This window comes from Entelurus aequoreus, linkage group LG05, assembly GCF_033978785.1.
Source record: "Entelurus aequoreus isolate RoL-2023_Sb linkage group LG05, RoL_Eaeq_v1.1, whole genome shotgun sequence".
Lineage (NCBI taxonomy): Eukaryota > Metazoa > Chordata > Actinopteri > Syngnathiformes > Syngnathidae > Entelurus > Entelurus aequoreus.
The window spans coordinates 38,703,371-38,724,712 of NC_084735.1; the positions used below are offsets into that span (position 1 = coordinate 38,703,371).

The 21,342-nt window shown below is 39.6% G+C and overlaps 1 protein-coding gene across 7 annotated transcripts in view; it reads right to left on the reverse strand.

Moving 5' to 3' along the window:
* acaca (acetyl-CoA carboxylase alpha) overlaps nt 1-21,342 on the reverse strand; it is a 64,347-nt gene that overhangs the window by 35,962 nt on the left and 7,043 nt on the right. For all 7 annotated transcript variants that reach the window (XM_062048079.1, XM_062048077.1, XM_062048084.1 and 4 more), the window contains exons 3-13: nt 17,560-17,692; nt 13,680-13,818; nt 12,076-12,185; nt 11,907-11,988; nt 11,741-11,839; nt 11,484-11,590; nt 7,674-7,784; nt 7,393-7,602; nt 5,939-6,109; nt 381-542; nt 122-285 (exon numbers count right to left, since the gene is read on the reverse strand). In XM_062048079.1, coding sequence (XP_061904063.1) covers nt 122-285; nt 381-542; nt 5,939-6,109; nt 7,393-7,602; nt 7,674-7,784; nt 11,484-11,590; nt 11,741-11,839; nt 11,907-11,988; nt 12,076-12,185; nt 13,680-13,818; nt 17,560-17,692 — 1,488 coding nt within the window. The remainder of the gene's footprint in view (nt 1-121; nt 286-380; nt 543-5,938; nt 6,110-7,392; nt 7,603-7,673; nt 7,785-11,483; nt 11,591-11,740; nt 11,840-11,906; nt 11,989-12,075; nt 12,186-13,679; nt 13,819-17,559; nt 17,693-21,342) is intronic.

A 21,342-nucleotide genomic window follows, 5' to 3' on the forward strand; every position in this document is an offset into this window, starting at 1 on the left:
CTAGAAAAGATTACCACACATCATATGCATCAACTATCCTATCAGATAACGGCATGTCAAAACTAATATTGTAACTATAACACTTACATTCAAATTGAGCATTGATTTGTGTGTTACTTACGAGATAGCTTCTTCGCGATTCTCTCCCCAAGAAAAACAGTGTCCAAACTGGGAGTCAGCAAACTCATGCAAGCCACCAGCAGCTGCAACACTGAAGTAGCCCCAAACATTCTTATTGCTGCGGAAATTCAGCTCTTGTACCGTTCCAGAGCTTGGCTTAAATCCCTGCAATCAGACATAATTTGAAGAAAAATTAGAACGAGAACCATGAGAAGGCATCTTGTAAAAAAAAAAAGTATGAAGCTGAGCAAGAAGCTTACTTCATCCGGATTTTCACTGGTAATGCGAGCTGCAATTACATGTCCCCGTGGGGAAGGGGCCGTCGATAGCCCCTCAAAGTCGATGAGAGAATCTCCCCAGGGCTGCTCCCCGTAAAGCATCCTTATATCTTTGATTCTGTAAAGGGGAATGCCCATTGCAATCTACAGAAAGATATAAAACAAGCCAAATAAAAGTTAACTATACACGTCTACAAATCTAGAGTTTATTAGTCACAAAAGCACAATCTAACTAATACTAACCAATACAAGAGATGCAGAAAAGATTATGTTTACATAAATTAAAAAAATGCCCAGTGTTGACACTGTCGTAGAGATATTAATTTAACATGTTTATTACTGAGGGTAAAGTTTACATGGTGGTGTTGAACTGCGATGTATCATACTCAGAGGTTTTTTTAATATATTGCCCATAGGCTAGTGCAATTATGCACCATGGTAAAATACAGCCGCATTGATAAATGTTTGATGCAGGGATGCACAATTTATTTTTTTAATCTACAACGATACAAATAACTTCCTGCTTTTCAAGACGGATAAGGATACTGGTAACTTATTTATATCTAATTTTCTTTTAATTGAGATTTAACTGTGGTTGGTGCACACCTTTCATTGCGGCTAGCATTTTTTTTTTTATCTGATCAATTGTTTAATGTTATAAAACATTTTTCAGTATGACATCATAATTCATAAGATTGGCCTGATAATTAGACATATTCCTTCTAACGTGTTCTGGGTCTACCCTGGATCTACCAGAACACCTAATCAATGTTATTTTTTTATTGTTGTTGTTGCGCAGTATCTTGAGTCCTGGAATCGTAGTTGGGGACGAACTGACCAAATTTTAGTTGGCTCCCTGAGTCTGTAACCAACTCAACGAGTTCATGGACTTGTTTCACGGGAAATATGAAGACACTGCTTTTTCCTTGCACAGGCTTTATTTTGGATGTCCAACACAGCATTTTCAGGCACATACTCACTCGCGCCACACACGTCGCTCCTCTATCCAATTTTCTAAATTTTAGTCATTAGTCATATGTATTGACGCAGATGCTAGCTTATCTCTTTCAGTAGCTAGTTTTTACAACTAATACCATAGCACACCGATGTGTTACTATGCTAGAAAAAGAGTTCCTCAGTGTTCGCTCTTACAATAACAATGTCGCCACAGCTTGGTTATGACACAGGTTACGGAACATAAATTAAGTATTGATGAAAGTCGAAAGTGATTTAAAGGTACAATTGATTGCTCCCAAAACTTTTGTCTTCTTGTCTCTCATAATGATTGTGAAAGATAGGCAAAATTCCAAAAAAGTGCAGTTCCCCTTTAAACTGGACACCCTCAACTCCTAGAAATTATGTTTATGAATTGGTGGAGGCCAAGCATGCTACATGCTTCCATCTGTTGAAAAGCTCTATGGAGATGATGATTTAATTTTCCAGCATGATCTGGCACCTGCCCACAGTGCCAAAACCACCAGTAACTGGTGTACTGACCATGGCATTACTGTTCTCGATTGGCCTGCCAACTCCCCTGATCTGAACCCCATAGAGAATTTGTGGGGTATTGTGAAGAAGAAGCTAAAAGACACAAGACCCAATAATGCAAATGAGCTGAAAGCCGCTATTGAAGCATCCTGGGCATCCATAACACCTCAGCAATGCCACAGGCTGATTGCCTCCATGCCACGCCGCATTGATGCAGTAATCCGTGCAAAGGATTCCCAATCAAGTACTAAGTATATTAGTTGACATTTTCAAATGTTTGATTTTGTTTTGCTGTTATAAATCTTTTTTTTTTTTACTTGGTCTGAGGAAATATTCTAATTTTTTGAGATGGGATTTTTTTAGTTTTCTTAAGCTGTATGCCATAATCAGCAATATTAAAATAATAAAAGGCTTGCAATATTTCAGTTGATAAGTAATGAATCCAGAATGTATGACTTTTTTTTTTTTTAATTTAAACTTTATCACAATATTCCAATTTTTTGAGACAGTCCTGTATTTTATTCGTATTATTTGTTTGTTTTATTTAACTTGGCGATTTAAAAATTTACATTCCAATTACATTAGTAAAATATGCGAGAAATACAAGTGTATTTCATTTGAAAGGGTATACATGCATTATTATTACGTATTATCTATCATTACATCAGTGGGTAATTTAGTCTAAAAAAAATAATGGCAATAATATTGTTTATCATCAACAATTTGTAGGGCAATATATCGTCCAGCAAAATTTGTTATCGGCCCAGGCCTAAAAGGGTGGAAATCTGGCCCAGTGTTCTGCGACCAGGATAAAAAACACATTGTACCTACTGTAATCGTACCCTTCTTTTCAGCACTCTGGAATAGATCATCCCAGGAAAGCTGAGGAGTGTGATCCCCATGTAGTTGGAACGCACCCTGCGGTCAACCTTCTTAAAAAGGAGGCCCACCACCCCGGTCTGCCAATCTAGAAGTACTGTTCCAGACTTACACGCAATGTTGTAAGAGACATGTCAGCCAAGACAGTCCCACAACACCTAGGACCTTAAGAAATTCAGGGCGGAAGAGCCTTGCCACTGAGGGTTTTTTTGAATACCTCAGTAACCTCAGCCACTTTCCGCATTTGTGTTCTCACACTGGACAGGGCACTGATTCCTCTTTCTGTGGTCCTTTAAAGCCACCAAAAAATCATGCTCCCTGGCCTTATCGAACACCTACCACACCAGAGTTTATACTTTGACCACCACAGAAGCGGTTATCAGATGCAGGATTACAGTATGTCTCAGTGCTGGCCTGGGAACGCCTTGGTACTCCTCCAGTGGAAATGGAAGAAGTGACATATACCGGGAAGTCTGGGCTTCCTCACTGAAACTGATTCCCCCACGACCCGGATCCGGATAAGCGGAAGAAAATGGATGGATGGAAGGATGGTTGGTTAATTATTAGTCCGACATTTATTGTGCATACCTAGTAAAATGCAGGGCTCCAATTTAACCACCGCAACCGCCCCCTTATTTTCCGTAATGCCCTAAAAAATGTACCTACATTTGTAGCAACACCTTGCAGTGACCGCCCTTGACTTTGTACTTCCCTTGTCTTTTAACCTGTTAATGGACAAGGGATATAATTCAACGGCATAATGACAATTAGCGATAAAATTCCAGACGGTTAGTAGTACCTCCCCTTCATAAATTACCGAAAGCCCTATATTTATTAATGCATTTGGGGCAACACAAAGTCAGACGCGTTTGGCTTATTAATCATGGAGAACTGACAATGTTAATCCCGCTCCAGGGGTATACCCTCAGAATATACTTGGTCAACACTAAGGGTGGCCGTATAAACAACGCCAACCCTGTCATAAATATGTGCCATATGGTGAGACCACACGAAACAACATTGACAAACACATTTCGGGAGAATATTTGCACCGCAACACAACATAAACACAACAGAACACATTCCCAGAATTCCTTGCAGCACCAACTCTTCCGGGACGCTACAGTCATTTTCCCTCGCTTCCCGCCATGTGTTTAAGAGTGCACTGCTGTGTTTACATGGAGACAGGTGTGGACAATATTGGAGACCATACTTGCCAACCCTCCCGATTTTGCCGGGAGACTCCCAAATTTCAGTGCCCCTCCCGAAAGTCTCCCGGGGCACCCATTCTCCAGAATTTCTCCCGATTTCCACCCGGACAACATTATTGGGGGCGTGCCTTAAAGGCACTGCCTTTAGCGTCCTCTACAACTTATCGTCACGCCCGCTTTTTCTCCATACAAACAACGTGCCGGCCCGGTCACATAATATATGTGGCTTTTACACACACACAAGCGAATGCATGCATACTTGATCAACAGCCATACAGGTCACACTGAGGGTATCGGTATAAACAACTTTAACACTGTTACAAATATGCGCCACACTGTGAACCCACACCAAACAAGAATGACAAACACATTTCGGGAGAACATCCGCACCGTAACACAACATAAACACAACAAAACAAATACCCAGAATCACTTGCAGCACCAACTCTTCCGGGATGCTACAATATACACCCCCTGCTACCACCAAACACCGCCCCCCAAACCCCGCCCACCTCAACACCCCCATCTCCCGAATTCTAAGGTCTCAAGGTTGGCAAGTATGTTGGAGACAAGTGTGGACAATATTGGAGACACTTGTCCCCACACTAAAAGAATACATTGAAGGAGAAAAACTATATGATGTTGCTTTCATTTTGACAATACAGCATCCATCAGCTGCTGTGACAGAGTTAATAAAGTGAGGAAACATACTGTCAGTCCTGGTTATTTTTGTTGTTTGCCAAACTGTTGTACTGAACCACAAAGGGGCGTTAGAGAAGACCACATCTTGTTTATTAGACTCTATCTTCATTAGCCAAACTGCTTTGTGTTTTATTTTGATATCAAAAAGTAAACGCTGTGTTTTTTTTACATTACTTGTGTAGGTATTATTTAAAAACCATTTGACACATCATTTTGTTAATGTTTTATTGTGTGTAGTTAATTCCTATATGACATATTTCTGCTCAAACTCTTAATGGATCTGTCCCGATACAGCATCTACATGTACATAACTTAAATAATTAATGATTTTTTTAAAATAATTCCCTCCAACAAAAGGTAAAAATAGAGATAAAGGCATTATGAAATGACAAAAAGCTGACAAGTTTATATTAATAATGAATTTTAAAAAACTGTATATGTATGCATGCATGCTTTGGAGCCCCTGCCTGGAAAGAAAATAATGTTTGCCTTGGTGCCCTTCTAACTTGCCTTGGTGCCCTAAAATATGAGCCATCCTTTAAGGCAACACTTGCCTTGACCTTAAAAAGTACAAATTTGAGGCCTGAAAATGTATCCATCTGTGTCAATTTATATTGTATCTTTACACTGGCCATAAACTAGATCACATTAGATTGTGCAGGTGTACCGAATAAAGTGTCACTCAATCTATTGAGCGGTATGTGTGAGATACTATGTACTGTATGTGTTGAAAGGAAAAAAGTGAGACGATTTTCTAAAACAATGTTCATTTATGGCAAATTGTCTCAGTCTCCTAAATCTGTTCACACTTGTGGCTCAACTGATCAACATCATCTTGCTGTTAGACAGTGCCTGTAAAGACAGCAACTGTGACATTCAATCAGCGTAAAGGCCACAATTTTCCCTGCCATTCCGCCCTTCAGCTTGACTGTCACTGACCTAAATACGCACACAATGCCTAACACCGCGGGTGTACATCATGTGACCAATTGCAGCTACCATCATTGCATTGGCAACAATGCTACCGTATATCAACCTTCTCTTGTTGGTTGCCATGGAGATAGGGGCCTCCTCCAATGTACAGCAATGAATGCACTGAAGCATGATAAATGTGGTCTACTAATCGGATAGTCCGCGATGGCCAACAGCCTGTGGAGTCTACAGGCTGTTGGCCATCCCACTAATCCGACACTGCTATTAGTAGTGTAGAGGGTGTAAAACTGTTATATGCTATTTTAGCAGTGTATGTGTGGAATTCACCTGCAGTTGTGCGGCAGGCAAGTTGACATCAGCCACCATCTCAGTGCAGGGGTGCTCCACCTGCAGACGAGGGTTGAGCTCCAGGAAGTAGAAGCTGCCATCTTGGCTATAGAGGTACTCAACTGTACCCGCACTGACATAGCCCACCATCTTTGCCAGCTTAACTGCACACTGGACAGAAACCACAACAGAGGTCAAGTTTATCTAAATAAATGGCATTTTTTAAATAGCGCCGTTTCACAAAAGAATGCCATTCAAGGATAGCTTCTAGAGGTGGGAATCTTTGGGCCCACCCCAATTTGATTACGATTCAGGAGCTACAATTCGATTAAAAATCGATTATCGAGCATCTTTAATTTATGTATATTGATGAAGTTTTACATTTATTTTGCTTCACTAAATAAGCGTTTATCACTTGCAACTTTAAAAAACAGTGCATTCGTAATAAGAACCTGTTAAATTAATTCCCACATTTATCAAATTAATGAAAATGTGTGCAAAACTGGAACATAAGTGCCCTAAAATAAAGAAGCTGGTCGAATCTCTCGGTGAGGTAGCTTGCTGCAGTAAGCCAAATTTTAGAACTGTCTGCATTACTTTACTTACAACAAATAAATCGATTATCGATTATTGACGTGTACAAATCGATTTTAAAATCGTCCATGTTCAAATTGCGATGCATCTAAAAATCGATTATTTCCCCCACCTCTAATAGCTTCCCTACAAAACAGGTCATTATCTTGATCTTTTGTAAAACTAAATAAACACACGCTTCGACGGCATGGCGCAGTTGGGAGAGTGGCCGTGCCAGCAACCTAAGTGCTTTGAGTACCTTGAAGGTAGAAAAGCGCTATACAAGTATAACCTATCTACCATTTTTTATTTACAGTGAGCGCTATTTTGATTTCTACACATTTATGTGTAGAAACAGGTCATTATCTTGATCTTTTGTAAAACTAAATAAACACACGCTTCGACGGCATGGCGCAGTTGGGAGAGTGGCCGTGCCAGCAACCTGAGTGCTTTGAGTACCTTGAAGGTAGAAAAGCGCTATACAAGTATAATCTATTTACCATTTTTTATTTACAGTGAGCGCTATTTTGATTTCTACACATTTGTGTGTATACAGTTCTCTTCCTCTGTCTGTATCGCACATGGCAGGAACAGTGATTGCATTAACTATATGACACATCTTTGTAACGTTTATACTCACAAGTGAGGCTGCAATACTGTAAGCACTGACATTGTAGATTGTTTTGAGTACTTAAAAATTGTTATTGCAAAAGGCAGCTGGTTATCATAAGTGGCAAAAAGCCGTTGTATTACAGCCATATGTGTACAGTACATGTTTGTGTTGGTCTCTACTCTCTATCACAACATCGTCTGGCATTATTATTCGGCCATGACAACCGGCTGCGTCCTATTGAGTGTTATTGTTTTATGAATATAAATACCCGTTCCATATCCTCAAACACGTCAGATGTGGCGATAGTAGCAGGTGCCTCCTCTATAATTTTCTGATGCCGGCGCTGCACTGAACAGTCTCTGCCAAACAAGGAAATGGCATTTCCATACTGATCGGCCAAGATCTGGACCTCCAAGTGGCGAGCATGCTTGGCAAGCTGCATGACAAACACGGGGGAACCTGGAACTTCTGCCTGGACCTGGTAAAATAAGTCAATGTTTTATAAATGTATTGAATCATATATTTAAACAATAATTAATTTTCATATACCTGTCTGAATAGATTTGGTAAATCGTCAGCTGAATTGACCTTCCGGATGCCTTTACCCCCACCTCCTTCTGAGGCTTTCACCATAACAGGGTAGCCAATCTTCTCAGAAGCCTGGCAGTGGAAATAAGACAAGCTTGAAGCATAAATGTAGGTTTCCACAGCCCTTTGCAGCACATGTGACATTCAATGGAGGATCTGAAGGTTAAACAGTGGAACCACAATTTACGAACCCCTCCTTGTACAAACCTTTTGATTTATGAACCAAAGACCAAAAATAAAAATGTTTTGGTGCAAGAACCTTGTCTCAGTGTACAACCCTTTCATCCACCCATAGTGTCTTTCGAACAGCAGCTACTGTGGGCAGGCTGATTGCACTCCGGTACTCAATCTCAGCTCAGTGTTGAAGGTGTTAGTTACAGTCCTTTCTGTGCTTTTTAAGTCTTTTTACAACTATTTTTTCAAATGTTGCTCGCTCAAAACGGGTCAATGGAGCAGTGGACATGCGGTGTGTGGTTTGAAACGTTCGGGAAGTATCCTCAACGTTTAGGATAGTAATGAGATTTGCAATTTCAAACTGTGTGCACAACAGGGCTAGTGACAGTGTGTGTGCTTGTCGGCAGGGAGGCTAAATAAAATGAGGACAGTTTAGCTAGTTGTTGTTTTGGCTTTGTTAATAATGAGATAGTTAATCTATCACCCCACTGTGATATTTGTTTGATATGCAGTACTGTATCGCACTTTATATTGTGTTTAAAGTGGTTATGGTTATAGTGTTAGATTACACTGTATTTTGAACATGCATACAAATACATCACATATTTCCAGTTTCTCATATAGTATGTCCGAAAAGCAGTAGGAAGAAGCAGAGCTTATTTAATCCTACCCGTTTTCGTTCCATTGCAATTTCTAACACAATTGTTGGTACTCAATCTGTAACATTGAATAAATAAATAAAAGGAGTTGGTAAATAAATACATAAAATAAGTAGATAAATATTGACTACATTGAACAAATACATTTTTCATAACTAAATAGTTCAGTAAGTTTTGATTTACGTAATTAGACAAGCGGTAGAAAATGGTTGGATGGATGGATGATTAGATAAATATGATTATTGCATTTTTCAATAATGTTCAAAACGTTTTTCAGGATTCTTCTTCCTTGTACTTTGTAAACACTTTGAGTTTAAACAGTTTCTTAAACTGGATCATATAGTACAATGTTTGACTTCTTTGTTTAATGTATTGCACAATGTAACTACACGTACTGATACACAAAAAGGTCTTAAGGTCTGTGCATAAAAATAATTTACGGTAAGTTAAACTTTTCCCTCAGGCACTATTTATCCTGTTTTGTTGAACATTCTTGGGTAGCAGGTTATTGTTTGCTTTGAGCATAATTTTTGTTGTTTGCAAATGCACCAAAGCAATGAATTTCAATATTTTTGATTCAATAAATACAGGATTTGAATGTTCTCCATTGCCAACGGTAAGTATTATTCTAAGTGACCTCTTTTGTAACACGGTTAGTAAATGAAGTATAGTTTTTGTAGATATTTCTATACAATGACCCACATATGGTAACAATAGCGAGCAGTAGAGAATATGGTGTGATTGTGGTCTCTTTAATTTGTTTATTTCTTCTGGTATTATTTGTATTACCTTCTGTGTGTTGTCTAATGAACAAAACAGTTGTGATGTCAGCAAACAGTACTAACTTTAACTTTGTAAATTTACAAATGCCGTTTTAGAGATTGAACAATTTTGGTCCCAGTATTGATCCCTGGTGTACACTGCAAGATAGATTTAGCGCTATGAACTGGTGTTCATCTAGCTTCAAGTATTGCTTCCAGTTAAGTAGCTTCTTATCCAGTTCAAGACCAACCCTCTGATGCCAAATAGTTGTAATTTGTTCATTAAGACAATATGATTATTGTGTCAAATGCTTCAGTTAGACTCAAACACTTACTACCATCCATTACATTGGTAATCCCTTCCGGTATTTCGATGATCGCCCTCGATGTTGAGACTTTGGCTCTGCATCCGTATCCCGGTCTTCTTGTTCAATGGTCCCCTCTGAACATAGTAGTGTTGTTGTTGAATGAAAATGTTAATTTTTCGTCAGATTCCATTATCGTTGTCGTTGTCAAAGCGCTGTGAACTTTATTATTTGTCCAGATCTTTGATGTATTTGACAACAAGTACTTTTGCTTTTGGACCTCCATTCAGCTTGTTGTAGATTTTGCCGTTGGCACTCAAGTTTCCTCAATTATTCCCTGCTTCGTCAAGTTGTGTGCTTTCTTAGCAAAGCCAGCATTGCGTTTAGTGAGGTCGTCATTTATGTACACATTTGTCCCTTTCAGCTTGTTTCCCTGTTTCAGCAGTGCAATTTTGGATTTCCGGTTGGCGAGCTTCAAGGTTATGACTGGCAAGGTGTTGATGTTTTTTCTATTAAGTGGAATGCAGGAGTCAATGTTGTTATTGTCGACATCAAAATCATTTGATTGCAGAAAGTTGACTACATGTGGCTCTGTTGAAGCAGTATCCATATCATCTGGTTTTCCTCTGTTGTCAACTGCTTGGCGTTGGATCTGGGAGTGATGCGATGTCCTGCAATAATGATGTCATTCTGTCGTGCAGACTGATCCAACTCCTCTTCGTAGCTCTCCAGATTGGCGTTATCTTGTTGCTTGGTATTCAAGTGTTGGCACTATGCTGCATTCTCTTCTTGCAGGACCTTCACCACCTGTCTCCCTGGTGTGGTGTCCTCTTGTAAGATCTTCACCTCCTGTCTCCCTGGTGTGGTGTCCTCTTGTAAGATCTTCACGTCCTGTCTCCCTGCTGTGGTGTCCTCTTGTAAGATCTTCACCTCTTGTCTCCCTGGGGTGGTGTCCTCTTGTAAGACCTTCACCTCCTGTCTCACTGTTGTGGTGTCTTCTCTGAGAATCTTCATTTCATCCCTGAACTTCTTTATATCACCAAGAAATTCCTTTCTCAAACTGTCATTCTGTGTTTTCAGTTGTTATGTCTTTGATTGTACAGCTATACTATCTGATTGTATATATTCTTGCATACCTTTGATATCTATTCTCACAGATGATTGTAGTTCTTCTTTTATTTCCATCATCATTCTCATATTGTTCACCATCTGTCCACATCATTCCTCATATCATTTGTTTCCTAGAATTAGATATGTAAGCCCGAGGGTCCCGGGCTGGCAGGTTTGTTCTGTGTGTGCGTTTCATAGTTGTTAAGCAGCAATCTAAAAGCTGTTAGCAGTTTAAGCTTTGCCGGCTAGCGTCACTTCTAACTTGTTTATTTTATCAAATATCGTACCTTGTGCAGGTCAGCGCTGTGACAGCCTGTTTTAGAGATCACTTTGTGTGATCAGAAATGCTTAAAATCTGTCCAATCTTTCCCAGCCTGATCGCTGATAGCTTCAGGTTGCTAGTCAACCTCTTTGAGATAGCATTTTAGCTAGTTAGCCCCCGGCTAGCGGCACCTTCACGTCGCTTATTATAGCAAATATGTACGTGCCTCCTGCCGTGCAGAGTTCAAATCGAGTATGTTAGCAAGCTGTCCTGTTGCTGTGATTACAATTAGTGGTCAGGAAAGCTCCAAATTTTGTCAAAACTCTGTAAAAACTTTTACTTAAATACAGACTTTTGTCAAGACTAAAACCCATTATTCATGTTTACAATATTTTTATGGGGAAATTTGCTTCAATATACAAACTTTTCTATTCACGACTCGTGTTCAAGAACCAATTAATCGTAAATCAAGGTTCCCCTGTATTTCACAACACACTTACTTTTAGACCGTCCTGTACATCATGAATGCATCCAAGCTCGTACAAGTCATGGGGAACACTGATGGTTCGTTTCTTTTGGTTGCTCTCTGACCATTCGACTGTCAGGCCTGGAAAAGAGAAACATACAGTAAAGTGCAAATATTATGATATCAGTGTGAACATACAGTATACTTCAAACATTATATATGTGTGTTAATCTTCTCCATTATGTTAGAATCTGAGATATGAGAACAGACAGAAACCGTATAATATCATACCTGTGCCACTCCATGGCAAAGTTGGGATACCAGCTGTCTGAGCAACAATAGAGGAGGCAATCTTATCTCCTAATGCCCACATAGCCTGACTCGGAGGACCTAAGGAGGAAGTAGGAGATTAAAAAACTTTGAAATTAGATATAATGCACGGGGATGTGTATCTTACCCATGAAAGCAATGCTGTGCTTATTGAGTAGCTCTGGGAGTTTGGGGTTCTCTGAAGCATGACCCCATCCAGCCCACACAGCCTGTAAGAACACATCACTCAATTAGCAACTTTTTATTTTTCCCTGTGCAAGTCAACGAATTGGAGATTCGTAGGCGTATGGAGGTACCTGAACAGGTATTCGTTTTGCAATATCCAGAATGAGCTCAACATTGGCATAGTTGTTGTTGTTTGTCCCTCCCGGCACAGGGACGTAATGATCTGCCATTTTGATGTACTCTGAAAACAATCACGAAAATATTAAATATACAATTTAAACCTATGCTTTTTCACAAAACAGTTAATTGTGAAAGAGTCAAGCACTAAACTTAAGAATATTCTGTTGTAACGACATAGGATAGCATGGCCACTTCTCAACTGATTCAAAATCAAACAAAAACTGTGTCTTGTTTAGTGAAACAATATAATACTGTTCAGAGATTATTTCAAAAGCAAGCACGGGAAGACGGAGGTAATTCTGTAGCAATGTTAATGCATTGTCAGAGGCTGTGCTCTTCTTTTTTTTTGCAAATATATTTTACTGAATTTTACAGTTAAAATCACATTTAACAGTCATACTTTGCTCATGCAAACCCTTCATACAGGCACACATCCACTCATTCACACTCACATGCACACTTGAGGAAAGAGAACTTGAACTTTAACAACTCAAGGTTTACAGTATAGACATTAAAAAAAATACCCAGATATTGTATATATATCCATCCATCCCGCTCTGGCTCAGGATCAGCAGGCTATCCAGACCATAGCAAGATGGATGAATATTCCTCTGCATCAAGGATCCTCAGGAAGTGATCACAAGATCACCTCCCGAGGACCTCTCCACCGTTCACACTTAAAAAAGAAAAAGAAAATCACAGGGCTTGATCAGATGCAAAACAATACAAAATAAAAAGTCACAAAAAAATAAAAAATAAAAAAAAATAGAAAAACGCAATTAAACCGTGACAAAACCATATCAAAAGTGACACAAAAAAACAATAGTAGTGTAGGATCAATACAAAACATAATAACAATAATAAAAAAGGAATATAACTACAAAAAAGATGGCAGTTTTTTTTTTTCTTTCTTTAAATGTCTATAAGTTATGATTCAATATATGTCAGTAAAGGTTTCCAGGTTAGTTCCCATTTATTCATATTTGTAGAATTTATAAATCTTATTTTTTCAGGAGTCATTACATTCACAAGTTCATTTAACCAGTTCCTGAAGTTGGGTGCAGATGAGGTTTTCCAGTCTTTGAGAATTAGTCTTTTGGCCAAGACCGTCCTGAGCAGCAACACAGCTGTAATATATTTTGGAAGTTTTTGTGTTTCTGAAGACCACACAAACAAGATTATATCTCTGTCATGGACAAGTTTTCTCTGATATACCCCCGAGTAAAAAAAGAAAATGCTGGACCAAAATGATTGAATGATTGGACATTCTCAAAACGAAAGAGGCTCTGCTCTTCTGACAACAACAAAACAACATTCCAGTCAAATTGCTCTACTGTTGTCATCCTCCAACCTGAGGCAGAATTATAACTGTCAATTAGGTCTGTCTTTGGGATAATGGCTTTGCAACAGAATCTCTTAGATTACATAAGACCACTGAAATTAAGTAGACTAACAATAACACCACTTTGTGTTTTGCGGAGTCATGTGACAGCACATTTACATCATATCAAAGGGTTGTTTTTATTTGTTCCGAGATTGTCTCGCAGAACCTCACCAGCATTGGCCTTTAGATCCTCCGGTGTCACCATCACCACAAAGCGGATTGCCCGTTCATTTCGAAACATCTCGTAAGCCCAGCGTCGAATTGATCGCATGCACTTAACTGCTGCAATGCCATTGTTCGCGATAAGCACCTGCAGAAATGTTGAAAGGAAACAGTCTGTTCATGGCACATGACAAATAAAGGGCCAAGAATAAAAAGATTGAGCACTACGGCTGTTCCGATCAGGGTTTCATGCTGTCCATTCTGATATCAATCACTTGCGTGAGATCAGTGGACACCAATACCAATCACATGTGTAAACTCTATATTTTTCAATTGATTTATAGTGAGTCCTATTGACATTTTAACAATACCAACACATTTAAACTAGTTCCTAATTTTATTCTGGGGGCAGCAAGGCGCAGATGGTACAGCAGCCGTGCCAGCAACTCAAGGTTTCTAGATTCAATTCCAGCTTCTGCAGTATTTAGTCACGTCCGTCGTGTCTTTGGTCAAGACACTTCACCCTTGCTCCTGATGGGTTGTGGTAAGCACCTTACACTGGGAGCTTTCCGCCATCAGTTTTTGAAATAAGTGTGTAAATGTGGAAATAGTGTCAGAGCGCTTTGAGTACCTTGAAGGTAGAAAAGCGCTATACAGGTATAATCCATTTACCATTTTTATTTTCTTACATACAAACTCAATAGTATTTAAACCCTTTGGTTTTCTCCCTCAAAGTCCCCCCTGTGTCCAGGGAATTATTAATTTTAAGTTCTATTATAAGTTTTTAAATGTCTTAATGGCATTGCGCCTTCTTGTCTATCTGACCTACTTTTATTCTATGAACCCTCGCAAATCTTGATGTCCTCTGGCACTGGCCTTTTAGCTTTACCAAATACCAGAACGAAGACCCACAGTGAGACGGCATTTAGCCACTATGGCCCCCACCTGTGGAACATCCTGCCAGAGAGCCTCAGGATTGCAGAGACCGTTGAAATTGAAAAAACATTGTATGGAGACTAGGGGTGTAACGGTACGTGTATTTGTATCAAACCGTTTCGGTACAAGGGCTTCGGTTCGGTCCGGAGGTGTACCGAACGAGTTTCCACACGGACATATTAAGTAGCGTAACACACGTAGTGTAAACAATGCACACTGAGGCACAACACACGGCGTGCTAGCAACGACCGGGCTAGGACAACAGAGCTGTAAGACCCTCTTGCCTCGTTAAGATCTCCCGTTTGGGAACACTTCGGCTGCGCGGTGCGGAGGACGGAGGTTTGCCGACATTGTTCAGCAGCGGTAAGGCATGCTTCTGCCAACACGTCAAACATGCTAACCCATTTGAAGTGGCACCACCTCCAAGTGAACATCGCTTCAACAAAGATAGACGAGCAAACAGCGCCCACCTCTTACTGCCAAGTTAGCCAGGCTGGGGGGGAAAAGAAAAGTTAATCTGAGGCTGAGTTGACTTGAAACTGTTTAATGTTGCACTTTTTATATGTAGAAGAAAAGTTTTGTCATTTTATTTAATCTGAGCAACAACTTCCATCCATCCATCTTCTTCCGCTTATCCGAGGTCGGGTCGCGGGGGCAGCAGCCTAAGCAGGGAAGCCCAGACTTCCCTCTCCCCAGCCACTTCGTCCAGCTCTTGATTAACTTGGACCCCGACTTAAACAAGTTGAAAAACGTATTTGGGTGTTACCATTTAGTGGTCAATTGTACGGAATATGTACTGTACTGTGCAATCTACTAATAAAAGTCTCAATCAATCAATCAAAAAAAGCACTTTATATGTAGAAAAGTTTTGTTAAGAAACCATTCCGATCCTTATCTTATTTAGTTTTTATTTTATATATGTTGACCACATTAACCCTGGCAATGGACCCTGTGTATATGTATGTTATGCCATTGTTTACAAATTTGGTAAATAAATAACCCAAAAATTTATATTTTGATGTTTTTTTACTGTACCGAAAATGAACCGAACCGTGACCTCTAAACCGAGGTACGTACCGAACTGAAATTTTTGTGTACCGTTACACCCCTAATGGAGACACACAATTAGCTGCTAGCCGCTTGTCAGCTGAGAGACTAAAAATAAATACAGTCAGCCAGAGGGGATCGGCATTTGCGATGGGCATTAAAATGCTTTAATCAGCAATGGCTATCATGTACTTGTTCAGAAAAATCTGCTAATCCCTATAAAAGTGATGTTTAAATGTTCATTTATACTAGGGATACAAGATTATCTGCAGCAGATAATTATCGATTGATAATGGCAATTATGACGTCACATCGACAATTCCTATAATAAGAAAATCAATCGATAAAATGAGCCGATAATGACAAAGGTCGCTTATTGTCTCTGTGTTTGTGATTTGTCTCTGTTGTGGCTTGTGCGCACAACATGATACTGATACTGCGTGCGCAGCCAGTTGTGTATAGAGAAAAGCAGCAGTCACCAGTCCCATGTGTGCAAGTGTGTTTGTTTGTGTATGTGTGTATGTGCGAGCCTGCCGCGAAAAGTCAGGCTCCTCATGACTTAATAATTGAATTAATGCCCAATCACTGTTGTGCCTCTTCCCCCTCATATAGCTGTAAGTACAGCCCAAAAGAAGAGAGAAAAATAAATAAATATGGCCAGCACTAGCGTAGAAGTTGAAACAGAACATATGAAAGGAGCAGCGACTTCAGTGAGAAACAGTTTCTCACGAATGGAGATACTTTGTGCGAGCTGATTTTTTTTCCCCCCGGAAATTCTGCCCTCACTGCGGTTCTAGCAGGCAGGCACAGAATATCTATCACTGAAATATTGATCCAAACTTGGACAACAAAACGTACCTAGGGGGCGGCGTGGCGAAGTTGGTAGAGTGGCCGTGCCAGCAATCGGAGGGTTGCTGGTTACTGGGGTTCAATCCCCACCTTCTACTATCCTAGTCACGTCTGTTGTGTCCTTGGGCAAGACACTTCACCCTTGCTCCTGATGGCTGCTGGTTAGCGCCTTGCATGGCAGCTCCCGCCATCAGTGTGTGAATGTGTGTGTGAATGGGTGAATGTGGAAATACTGTCAAAGCGCTTTGAGTACCTTGAAGGTAGAAAAGTGCTATACAAGTATAACCCATTTATCATTTATTTATAAGGTAGAAAAGCGCTATACAAGTATAACCCATTTATCATTTATTTACCTACTAAGTTAATCAGAATGTGTATACCTAAATATGTTTTAATCACACTTGTTTCTAATATGTTTGTTCTGCTTCAATTCCTCAGATATAACATGGACTAAAAATGTAATTGTAATTATTTTATATTTGTCAATCAGCAGGGGATTTCACTCCACTTATTTTGGTTTGTTACGGCAATTCAGAATCCTGTTGGCTTAGTTTCATTGGCCTCACTTGTATATGTGTTGTTGGACAAATTGTTTTTTCATTTCATGAAATCATATTCAGAATGTTTGAGTTGCTTGCAGTCTATCAAAGTAATTGAAAAGTTGAAACATTGATACATTTCCTTTTTTTTTTTTTTTACTCTACGCAATGATTCTAATGGTTTGCAAGGGTCAGAATTAAAGTAGGATGTGTATCTGTACTCTAATCATAGTTAATTAAGTAAGGAAATATCAGTTGACATTATCTTTATCCCAACAATAGATTTCTGTATTTTTTGGTAGACTCCATACATTTTGGGTAAAAGTGTAAACTGTTAAGTTAATTTATTTTCAAAAAATATTGTGTAAATATATATACATAAATATTGGTTATTGGTATCGGTTCAAATTTCCATTATTGTGCATCCTAATTTATACAATTCATTCGTCATTTCTTTTGAAAGTGGCATGGTTTTCTACACCATTAGTGCGTTTACAATTCAAAACCAAGAGAGTTACCTTTTCAATGACCTTGTTGCCACCAAAACGGGTGACAAGTTCAGCAGGTGATGCCACAGTGAAGTCCCTCTGCAGATCAATACGGCGGCGATCTCTACTTCGCTTCACCAGATGTAGCCCAGACATGCTTGACCTGATTAAATAAATACATCCGTATAACTATATAAATCTGTAACATTTTGCATTGGCCATTAAAAAAAAAGTAGTTATAGGTAGAGAACAACGTATTACTCCATGAAATGGCTCATCAGCTGCTTTACGCCACTGGCTTCTAATCGTAAACTTGCACGTGCATGGTTGTGGAGATAAGAGTTGAACAGCAGTCAGTGTTAACACCAGCAACAATGTTGACATGCGCAGACTTCTTCACACTTCACACTAAATATTGCACATACAGGCAATAGCTAAAAGGTTATTCAATTCAATAGTTATGTCTTGAGTCACACTTCAGTGACACATTCTAGCCGAGCAAAGTTAATTTTCCCCCTTTGGCAAGTTCAACAACCTGTTAGAATGTGCACAAAGTCTTTAGCACCATAGATTTCGGCATTATTTCATGCATCATGTATTTATTACAGTGATGTAGTAAACAGTAATGGCTTTATTTGCTTTTGCAGAATTAAGCATAGAGGTGTCTTAGTACAACACAATTCAGTTTTACACTAGTGCAAATAATAATGAAACACAATAATGAATGCATTGTTTAAAGTGTACATCTAAGTAAATATATTATTTTATTTCATCTTCTGACTTGTGCTTTTAATCAAGCTCCTCCCAAAAGGAGGCTTGCTAAAGTAGGCGGGTTATTATAATGAGCATGAGGGTGTGGGGGTGCTAAGGCTAGTTTGGCTGGCTAGTTTCTGTAGATGAATGTTTTTTTTGCACCATTGCAACACGCTAGAAGTACAGCAAACACATTTTTGTTACATAGACTGGTTTTAGTCCAGCTGTGGAGCAAGTGGTTAAGTATTGGGGGTGGGAAGAGAAATCCTGTATTTCCAGGTCTGAAAATGTCTGTCGCGTCCTCTCAAACTTCCCCTAGAATCTAGAAAATAAACACTGACCATCCAAACTAAACATGAAAAGAATATGTTAAAGCTAATTTTTAAAAATACCATATTTGTGTGCATTTTAAACAATAAAAAATAGTTGACACACGTTTTAGCACCTGAAACTCACACACTAGGGGCACGTAGGGGACTATTAAGTAAGCAGCAGTGAAACCACATTTTTTACGTGCCTCTCATGTGTTTTACGAAGACGTGTTTCATTCAGCTTTTCCCGTAATGAGTTGCTACAGCCAGTCTATTGAATGTTTGAGTTTGCTAAGTTTTTACGCCGAAGGCCCTCCCCGACACAACGCTCCCATTTATTCAGGTTTCACACCGGCACTGGACATCTACCTGTGTAGTGGTTGGGTGTTGAGGTCCTTGCTAGAAATCAAACCTGTGGCAACTGCACAAAAGGCAACAGCATGTACCATTACACCACTCATGCATCACTAATGTATACTAAATTCCTCCATGCTGATGAGTGATACTCCAATTTAGGTATTGATCCAATTCTTAGTTAGAGGGGCTGCATTGGCCATGCCTATGTTCATAACAAATGTTTCCAAAATCATTGAATCATTAAATGTTTTATTACAATTATTCAACTAAATATTTAAATGATTTCCTTATTCCCTTTTGTTATATACAACATGTAAAATAAAGTCAATAGTGCAAAAATAATTAAACAATATTAAAAAATACCATTGGCTTTTATTCGATTTGTGATCTTAAAGAATATAGACCTAATCATTGTAGTATCGACTTTATACTGATACCATACTTTGGCATCATTACTTGTTGATATGTGTATCTCCAGTGTGTGGTGTTGCATGTTTAGACATTGCTTTTCCTCTAGTTCTAAAGTTATGATACTTGCAAGAAACAGTTTATTTGTCGCCATGGAAGCGAGGATTAGTGATTTAATTTCCCCTTGGGGATTAATAAAGTACTTCTGATTCTGATTTAGAAGCAGCTTTGCATTGTTGAGGAACGCTAGCTTGCGGGGGTGGGTGGGGTTTAAAACATTGCGTTGACGCCTTTGTTTGCTTGTCGCTGTCTGATTTGCAGGACACAGCAAAAATGTGCCATCACCACGCATTATCATCAGTGTTGGGACTGTTACTGTAACGCCGTTATTTTCGGCGGTAACTAGTAATCTAATGCGTTATTTTTTATATTCAGTAACTCAGTTACCGTTACTACATGATGCGTTACTGTGTTATTTTACGTTATTTTTTATGTAGTATTGGCTAGAAACAGAGGATCTGAGTGTGTTTTATTAGAGCGCTGCAGTGTCGTCCTTCTGTGTCACACGGAAAAGAAAAGGCGTGCTTTGAGTGGGTGGGGGGGTGGGCTCCCAGACCGTAGTCGAGGAGCGCAGGGGAGACTTTCCTCCAGGGCCTATGTACTTCGGGGCTAACAACCTTCACTTTACCCGGCAGTGGGTCTTTACAGCTCCGGACTCGAGGGTGAATGACGAGGCCGGCGGTTTGTTGCAACTTTGTGATTTTATTGGTGTCTTGCACGCAGCCATCCACCAAGCTAGAGCACCTGTATGCACTCACTGTTGCCGCTCCCTCACCTCTCTCGCCCACTCACTCACTGGCGTCACTCACCTCACATGCTGTCATATCTTAAAGGGCCACACACACACATACGCTACTCTCATAACAACTAACAAGACATCATGGCAAAGCCAGAAGTCGAGTTTCTTAACATGGAGATATTCTCACTACTTTTCTTTTGTCGAGCACAAAGAAAAGAACATTTTAGTTAAATGTAAGTTGTGTCTTGGATCAAAGATGCCCTCTACTTAAAGTTAAAGTTAAAGTGCCAATGATTGTCACACACACACTAGGTGTGGCGAAATTACTCTGCATTTGACCCATCACCCTTGATCACCTCCTGGGAGGTGAGGGGAGAAGTGAGCTGCAGCAGTGACCGCGCCCAGGAATACTGCCCAAAACAGCAATTAAAATCTGCTGAAACAGCTACAAAAGCAAAATGCTTCGACAAAGCTAGTAAAGAGAGACACAGACTCCGATGCCACTTCAGCTCCACTTAAGGATTTTAACGGGGGGACTGCTAGCCAGGACAACATTGATTGAGCCATTGCAGTGTATGTGCTAGAAGACATGCAGGCTATTTCTACAGTGGAGTCACCCACTTTCAGGGAGCTAATTAGCATGATACTGGCGTCAAACAGCAAATGGCACGGGAAACATGTTCCAAGTACCTGGACAGTGAGTACATAAACATGGAAAGCGAGCTAAAGAAAACACTCCAAACTCTGCCTCTGCTCAGCATTCATCATTGAAGGTACACGACTTATCTCTGAACTAAAACTGGGGAAATGTGTAGAGTGTTCTGGGCTTCAGTACAGTGTTGATCTCCTGAATAAATGATTTTATTTCCGAATTCCTTGAGAGAAAAAAAATGCCTGGTTAGGCTTTGTGTATGTCATGTGTGCCTTCCTTGGGTGAAGCCAGGTTTACAGCTAAGCTGTTATTATGCTGTTTGTTACTTATGTATGTTATGTTGCAGCTATTTAAAATAGTTTTGTCAATTTGTTCTGGCCTGAAGTAAATTGGCCCTTTGAAACATATCTTTGTCTTTGTGTGTTGTATGTAGACCACATTGCTTTCTGAGTTCAGTGATTCAAATGCATGTCAACTTGATCAACAGATTGTATTATTCTCCAGTGCAATAACAATACTGAAATGAAGGCTAA